Genomic DNA, 8870 nt, shown 5'->3' with positions numbered 1-8870 from the left:
TAAATTTGAAGTTAATTGAAATAAATTGGCTAGTCCTTTAGTTCTGTTCTAAATTGTAATCAGCATAGTTGAAAACTTTTTAATGACTGAATTGACTTGCATTTAAATAGATTTCTTTTAATTAGTTTAATTCATTTTCATACATGTATATATTGACGATTGTATACAATTTGCTTAAATTGTGAACACAATAAAGATTTATTATTAACGTTGCTAGGCAACATTAGTCCATACAATGATTCTAAATTACTAAGAAATCAAAATTGAATAAATAGTGTTGGAAATCGCATTCGCAGCAATATGGTATGAGGATTTAATACATGATGACAACATGGGATGTATCGGTTATTCATTCTTATTACAAATATATTATTTTTAGCATTCAACCAGTAAATTGGCAATATAGAAACAAAATAACTCATGGTTTTTTGAGTTCCATAACCGGGATTGAAGAGTAGAAATTGTTATTTTACTTCCTGGGGATTTAAATTTTGTCGATATGTGTTTCTTAATCATGAATTATTTTTTACTTAGTGTTATAACACATGTAGCTTTCAAATTGTACAACGTCGAAGTTGACCTTATAATTTAATGTTCTGTTAATAAATTTAAAATTTGTTATATTGAGTGTTGGGATATTGAACAAAACCGTTATCTCTCATTTATTATAAATATGATATACTTCTGATACGTTATAGGAATCACTCAAAAAATATAATAATATAACAACGTCTAAATAACTTATTATCGAATTAAAAATAATATAATTGATAATTAGTTTTTAGGTTACATTTATTTTACCCACTTCATCATTATATTTTGGGTATAATCAACGAAATTTTTAATCTAATAATTTTTATACCCTAAATTTTATTTCCTAACCTCAAACTTTTGAAAGTTGTTTAAATTTAATAATATGTTTTAATATTTTACCATAAAAATTACCTTCAACCAATATATTGATGAATATTAGAGAGATTAAGAACACTTACAAGGAAAAATTCTTCGGGCAAAACCTTTTTTGGAAATACAATCTAAGTATGATTCTGCCAATTGTAATGACTCATTTCATACACCCATCTCACATTCATTTCAATACTTAATTTAATTTAGAACTTTATTAGTAATAATAATTAAATAATTAAGTAATAATTATTTACAAATTGTCTCAATTTTTAATACAAACAATAATAAATACAAAATTAAATATATCAAAATTAATAAAAATTCACCTTATTAAAAATTAATATAAAACTCAAAAGTTATAAAGTGAACTAAATTCAGTGATACAGTGTGCAGGGATGATTGTTGAGTGAAGAGAGCAGAGTTTTAAAAGTTGAGAGGAGAGAGGGATATAGAAGAAGTGAAGCAAGATTATTATTTTAAATAAAGAAACTAGTTATATTTTATTCAGCAGTATTTGATTCAAAAGAAAGGTTAATTTATGAAATTCATATTATCACTGAATTACAGAGAAGCAGAAGACAGACATTGGGTGAGAAAATTCCTCTTAAATTTAACAGTGATCCATTTGAAGAACATAAAACCCAGGGACATTCGATTTGGCTAACAATTCAAAATTAATATAATTAAAATTTAACAAAATTATTTTTCAAATTACAATATCTTTTATTAAAAACAATACCTAATATTTCTATTTCATTGAGCCAGCACGACCACCCTGCCCTAAAATTAAAGAACTGTATTAAAAAAATATTACCATTATTGTATCCTCCATCTTGTTTCAAAATTCAAAACTGTATGTCAATTTATCATCATTAAAGTTCACATTTGTATCATACTGAGTTATTTGTTATTTCTAGCTATAATCATCAGAATACAAATTAAGTTTAACCATTTGTTTAAAGTGTATAGTAGTAGTATATTACACATCAAAGCATTCTCCTCCAAATGACAGGGTTAGTTTTAAATAATTGTTCTGGCCCAAATTTGTTTTTCCCCTTTAAACTAGTGCTTGGACACCAGCACTCCAACTTTCATTAGGCTGCAAGACCATATAATCTGTATTTTCTCTTTTAAGCCCCTTTAAAACATCTCGGTGTAAAGAGTATAAATTTTCATGAGAGTCGTCCTTTACTACTTCATCAGAACTTCCCACTCTTTATATTTCAATTTTAAAAATTCGGAAACGTTCAAGAAGACTATCAGTGCTGAATCTAAATTTTAACTTTTAAGGATATAAATTAAGTATTAAATTTCTTAAAATATAATTACAATAAAAAAAAAACAAATAAGACGTCAGTTAGGTCAGATAATACAACGAGCACACTAAGGCGTGTTCTTAAAGAATTGTGAAAATTTAGAAACTAAAATAATAAAAAGATAAGAACTTTTCTGTTTGGTTTTACTACAGTGCTTAGTCTTTTAAAGCGAGAAACTGGATCAATACCACAACATAAGTGGTCATGGCTCCTGCCATGCCGGTCAAGGTAGAATTGTGAATGCGGAAAAATCCCTGAGCTGAAAATCTTGCGTTATGTTTCCTCAGCAGCAGTAAAGCCTCTTCAAGCAATTCCACAAGAGGTGGGTCCAAATCCATGTTCATCAACTTGCAGATCACAGATGCCGTCTCATCAGCCACCTCTGTCATTATTGTGCTTGGACGGGTTAACAGAACCAGGTGGGCAACATGGGCGATAATCCAAGCTCCTACGATAATGGCGGGCATTGTTAAACCGTAGGTTATGAAGAAGAAGAAATAGTAAAGAGTGATTGTGACATGAAGAAATGAGCTGAGGAAAGTGGCTATCAGCTGATCTCCGTAGAAGATATTGGTTTGTTGAACCGCTTCACACAAAAGCCAGTAGGAGTCCATGAGGGACTTGAGTTTGCAGGTGGACGAGAGGTCTCTGGTACTTTGAGAGGCTCTGACCCTTGGAAGATATCGTCTGAGTAATTGCTCATGTCCATTCCTAACCAATTCCTCTTTTATACTAGCATTTATGGTCCTAAACCTTGCAGCAACACTTTGAGCAACTTGTGTAAAGTGGAGGAATAGGGCAGCTTGAGCAAAGTACATGATATGTGTAGGTGTGTAGCAAAGCGATGTGATATTGCCTTCCCTTAGTGGCGCTGTGCATGCCAACACACTGTTACTCAGTATGAGCAATACAATGACAATACAGACGAAAAACACTTTTACTTTTGCCTTGTGGTCTGATACGTCCTGCTGAAGACTTCGGTCAACCTTCTTCAGAATGCCAAGGATATTTAGGAACCGCTGATATTTCAAGGAGCAGCTGAAGAACACGACTGCTTGACACCAAATTGAGAGGGAGAAGGTCTAGAAGTATTATTAGGTATGCATTGTCACTTATCATCCGTATTGGCCGCCCAGCGAGCTTTTCCTTGTAGTCCGTCCACATCCCCAATATCGTCATCATTATCTGGAGTGCATTGAAAACTAAACCCCACAAGAAAACTTTATTGGAAAACTGAAGTTTTCCCTTTTTATCTTTCGAACCTGAATAAAATTCAAATGGGAACCCACAAAAGAGCTGGCTAAAGTTAAGTAATTCTTTAGGAATAGGATTCATTATTCGATTTCACTTAAGCCATGAACTTGGACAAAGCAGCTAACTTTTACTGACGGAACTTGCCGAACGTAGCCGCACGAACGATAACAAGTAATGTTGCCTAGTAACATTAATCCATACACTGGTATTGATTTATTGTAATAATGTAATAACTATTGCTTAGAAAATGTCACCTCGTATCTAGATTGCTTGTTGTTTTATTTTGCTTTAATGTGATGAGTTTATAGATCCGAGGTGCAACTGATTACATTACACATTTTTATGTTTATCCAAGGCAGGATTACGTCACACACCACTTGTCGCGTAAACAGGCTTCGCTGAGGTTCAATAGAACATTGTAATTCTAAACAACTCATCTTATTATTGATGGATAGAACGGCGAAGAATCATTAGACGAAGAAAAGTTTACATCCCGTGGCAAACAAAAGATAAATTGTGTCTGCTTACTAAATGATAGGCTTCAACAACGCTTTGACAAATTACATGTTTAGATATACAACACCATAGAACGCATTCTTGTCTACGTATAAACGAAATTTTCACATAAAATTTTGATGAGATATTCCTTGAGATCTTGCCACATGATACATTCTCTTATCCGTTCATTAAATCGGGTTTCATATCAGGGTTGAAATAATAGAATTTTATACAAGTCACCATAAAATGATGTAAAACGTGTTGGAACATTTAGGCTACATGTATTAATAATTTATGTCAATGTTGAAATGTTTTATGAGTATACTGAGCCTTATCAATATGAACATATTCGCTAACGTTCAGCCAAATCAAATTGAGTGACTCCATATGTGTTCCTCACATAGAAATGAAGCAAGCACAGTTTCAAGTATATAGGTCAGTTCATTTTCAGTATATCGTGCGGAAAGACAGAAATAAAACCTTCAACCCCACAAGTGGTAGGTGTCACTGACGCTCAGCCAATTACAGTATGTATAAAAATATTGTACATATCGAAATAGTTTAAAACTTAGAACGATAATTTTAAATTTAGTTATTTATGCTACATTGTATCCCAAAAGTTCGTTTGTCTTATGGAAATATCTGAAGAAGAAATAATTTTTACTTGAGTACTATATAATCTGTTTTTAACTAATAAAAACATAATACATGTTTTTGCTATTTTCCATCACAGTAGATAAAGTTCAGAAGCCGCATACGGAAGTACTAGTACAATTATTCTTACCTTTACATGCACAACTCTCAACATTCTGTTTACACAGACACACCAGGATAGACTGGTAAATTCAAACCACATAAAAAGGCAAAATTTTGTACGAGTATAAAAATGGTCACATTTATTTTTTTCAAAGTAATACCTTGATAATGTTAGTGGTGGCATATAAAGTAACGCATCGAAGATATTTATTAATTTTATACATTAACAACTCAAATAATGTATAACATACTTTGCTATGATAACACAATTATGAAAATTGTAATTTTATACTAAAATGTGTGAATAAATTGACACACAATTCTAAACAAATCATTACAAATTTTACTACCATTTATAACTATGCTTATGCATGTAAGATGTGCATCTGGATCAATACCACCAAATAAGTGGTAACAGCTCCTGCCATTGCCGTTACAGTAGAGTTGTGAATCTGGAAAAATCCAAGCGCTGTAAATCTTGCGTTATGTTTCCTTAACTGCATTAAGATCCCCTCAAGCAATTCCACCATAGTTGGGTCTAAATCCGTGTTGATCAACTTACAGATCATCGCAGCTGTCTCATCGGCCAACTCTGTCACCAGTGTGCTTGGACGTGTCAACAGAACCGGGTGGGCAACTTGGGCGATAACCCAAGCTCCACCGAAAATGGCGGCCATGGCGTAACCGTTGATGACGAAAAAGAGGAAGTAATACAAAGCGATCGTCGTGTGGACAAATGAGCTGAGGAAAGTCGCCAACGGTTGTTCTCCGTAGAAGATGTTTGCTTTTTGAACCGCTTCACACAACATCCAGTAAGTGTGCATGAGAGATTTTGACTTTGCAGATGGATGAGACAACTGCGACACTTTCAGGGACGCTGATTCACGGAGATTCTCTGAGCACTATTCGTTCACTCCTGTTTCGGAGCAACGCCTCCTTGATCTCGGCGTTGATGGTTCTAAACCGTAGGGAAATATTTTCAGTGATTTGGGTGAAGTGCAAAAACAGAGCGGCTTGAGCAAAGTACATGAACTGTGCGGGAATGTAGCAAAGTGACCTGATGTGGTTTTGGCGGCCTGTACTCATAACAATCCATTACAGACAATGAGTCATAATGACTGTGCAGGCGAGGTAAATTTTCACTTTGGCCTTCCTGTCTGGTAAGTCCTGCTGAAGATTCTGTTCAACATCCGTACAGGATGGCCGGCATGGTTTTCTCGGTAGTCTATGTACAGCCGCCATCACTGTCTGAAGTACAATAAGTACTAAGCCCAAGAAGAAAACTGGAAGTGAAAACCTAGGTGTAAAAAAAAGTGTAAAATTCCCTTTTTTATCTTTTGAGCCTAAAGTTATTTCGATCGGAAACCCAGTAAATAGTTGGCTAAAAATAAACACTTCCTTAGGTAAAACCTTTATATTATACTCGCCTTTGAACTACTTCTTAAACATAATATCCTGTTATGAAACGTAAATTTGCAATAATGTTGATACGGAACTTTAGTTCTTATACCACAACCAAACATAATAGTAGTTCTTACAGTATATGTTTCATTACTTAACAATCAATATATTGAAGTGTTTTCTTTAGGTAAATGACTCATTATAATAATGAGTGTCATTTTAATTTGTGGGACTGCTTTTGTTTTATAAATTGATTCCATTACTTCATATTCCCTTAAGCGTTTACTCTGACACGTGTGGTAAACATTTTTCTACTATAAAGCCAAAAAGATTTCATTACTTATAATAGTTATTACTAGTAACGTTGTCTTGTTTGTTCTTATAACTTGAAAGTAATCCCAAAACAATAATATTTACGCACGCACGGTAAAACAGCATTTACGAAGATAAGTAATAACCGTTATTTAGAATGTATATTGCTTTAGTAAAATCTTCATACAGCTTAGTATGTTTTTTATATAGTTTTATTATCTATGTTATATGATGTATGATAATTACTAATTATTAGTAGTTATTTTAGAGGGTAATACTAAATTTTTCTTAGTTTATTATTATTATTTCAATAAATTCCTCATAAGTGTGTAAGATATTACGCTTTTGACATTTTTGTATCCTTACTGTAAAATAATTTCTATTTTTGAAGCAGGAACTCGTTTATCTTCAGATTTTCTTATTATGAGAAAGAGAGTGCGGTATTAGGTACTTTTTTGCCAATTTATATTTTCTCCATCCCTTAAAAATGCAGAGTATATAAAGATACTAACTTAATTATTTCTTAACCCATTCCGCACCAACAAATAGAACAGTGTAGCGCGTAAGGCGATTATCGCAAGATAACTGAATCAAGCAACGTCGAGTGTGGCTGCTTGGATGGGCGACCGCTGAGCGATCCTGTCCTTGCAAGCAGTCCGCCTGCAAAGCCATCGGTTGTGGTTTTTTTATGTCACCTTTAAGGCCGTCGGTCCCCAGGTTAAGTGTTTAGAGACGGCTTCTTAGCCCTAACTTCGCCTGGTAAATAGATACGTCCTTTATCTTTAACTTTAACATTACTTCAGAACATTAATTCTTCTACGTAGTGGACTCAGTCTGATTTTGGAACTGTACGAGAATCACGAGGTAGGTCGTCACTGTCCCAGCCATCTGTACAGAGACAACAGACTAGTGTTAGCATTAGTAAGAATATATCAATGACAAGACAGTGGTAACAGCACATGTTGCTAATAACCTTGGCTAAAGTATGTTTGTAGAGCAGCGTTTTAAGTCTAACGCTGTGACAGATATGAGGAATCTGGGATCAACATCCATCTGAAGAGATCCAAAACCGTCGGCGACGAAGAAGCTCAAAACAAACTTTCTACATCGTTTCGACATCAGATACATCTGGACTACAAACAAATGAAATCAAGATGAAGTGGTGTAGAGAAATGGTACGTTATGTGCAGGACACTCGGTTGCCCTACCGTGATTTGAGATCGTCTCTGAAGTATCGTTGTGCACTCAGTTGTGTACCTGATAAGACAATTAGAACACCACTTCATTTGATTACAATTGTATGTAGTCCAGGTGTCTTTTATGACGAAACGATGTAGAGAGTTCGTTTTGAGCTTTTACGTCGCCGACTGTTTTGGATCTCTTTAGATGGACTTTGATTCCAGTTTCCAAGATTCAGGTCTGTTACAGCGTTAGACTCAGACGCTGTACCAAGTAAAAGATAAACTGGAGCTGAGCTCAACATTATCCTGGAATAAACTCTACCTACCATTTCTTAATTTGGCTAATTTTATATTATATTTGGATCTTTAAAAAAATAAATACAAAGTTACTTTAAAACAGTATGAGAAATTAAATTTATATATTTATTACACATTTTCTTTAAAAGCTGTTTGTTTATTAATATTATACTGGAATGATAGAAATAAAACTATATGGCTATATAAAATATACAGTACTGATTGGGTAAAATATAATCATTACCGTTAACAACATGCTGTTTTGAATCCGGAAGCACCCGTGAGCAGAGAACGTAGCTTTAGTGTAAGTTAGCTGCAATAAAAACTCTTCTAACTGTAACAGTATAATAATTACGTCAATAAATTCGTTAATATTTATTTCTACATATTGTGTAATTATTTTGTACTGATGGTGAGGAATTTAGGTATTATATCTTCTAAAATTAGACTATTAAAAAATTGTGAAGTCTACTGGAAATATGTATCACAATAAAATTATTGTAACTAGCTTGTAAACTTATTGTTATTATTGCATAGTCGTAGATAGCTTTAAAATATTTGATGAGTATTTAAACATGCAGTTTTAAATGTGCATGTTGTCTGTAGAAACCAAGGGATGTCCAACATTTTGTGCTCCTAATTCTGAACTATGCGTAATACAGAAACGTTTGCTAGGTTATAATGGTTATGAATAATGAGACGATCATTTGAACATTTTAAATCACATAGAAACAAAAGCATGTTTACGTTAAAACTAAACCAAACAATAGTCTAGAGAAATTATTGTTACTTTTAAATAATTAATAGACTAGCAATTCAAAATGAAACATTAAGTTATGATTTCAAGTTAAGTAATGTTGACTTTTCAAAAGCTATATATTGAACTAATGTAACGAATTTTTTGAAAAAACTGCTGATAATGTTCCTAACGAGATTCGTGACTATACAT

At 33.3% G+C, this 8870-nt stretch overlaps 1 protein-coding gene across 1 annotated transcript; it reads right to left on the bottom strand.

The window, feature by feature from the left end:
- Positions 1-2377: 2377 nt before the first annotated feature.
- On the bottom strand, positions 2378-5554 carry LOC124368187 (gustatory and pheromone receptor 32a-like). Its single transcript, XM_046825462.1, has 2 exons — positions 5129-5554; positions 2378-3304 (listed from the first exon to the last, which is right to left on the bottom strand). Exons 1-2 carry the CDS (start codon positions 5552-5554, stop codon positions 2378-2380), a joined length of 1353 nt encoding a protein of 450 aa, XP_046681418.1.
- Positions 5555-8870: the final 3316 nt, after the last annotated feature.

The sequence above is a fragment of the Homalodisca vitripennis genome, chromosome 8 (assembly GCF_021130785.1).
Source record: "Homalodisca vitripennis isolate AUS2020 chromosome 8, UT_GWSS_2.1, whole genome shotgun sequence".
NCBI lineage: Eukaryota > Metazoa > Arthropoda > Insecta > Hemiptera > Cicadellidae > Homalodisca > Homalodisca vitripennis.
This window is presented reverse-complemented; position numbering and strand designations above follow the sequence as displayed.

What these genes read in the sequence shown, in the direction of transcription:
- LOC124368187 (XM_046825462.1), bottom strand. Translation starts at nt 5,554, where the DNA reads ATGCACACTTACTGGATGTTGTGTGAAGCGGTTCAAAAAGCAAACATC. An exon ending in CTGTTACCACTTATTTGGTG is followed by an intron (nt 3,305 to 5,128) that starts GTATTGATCCAG and finishes TAATACTTCTAG; the next exon opens with ACCTTCTCCCTCTCAATTTG.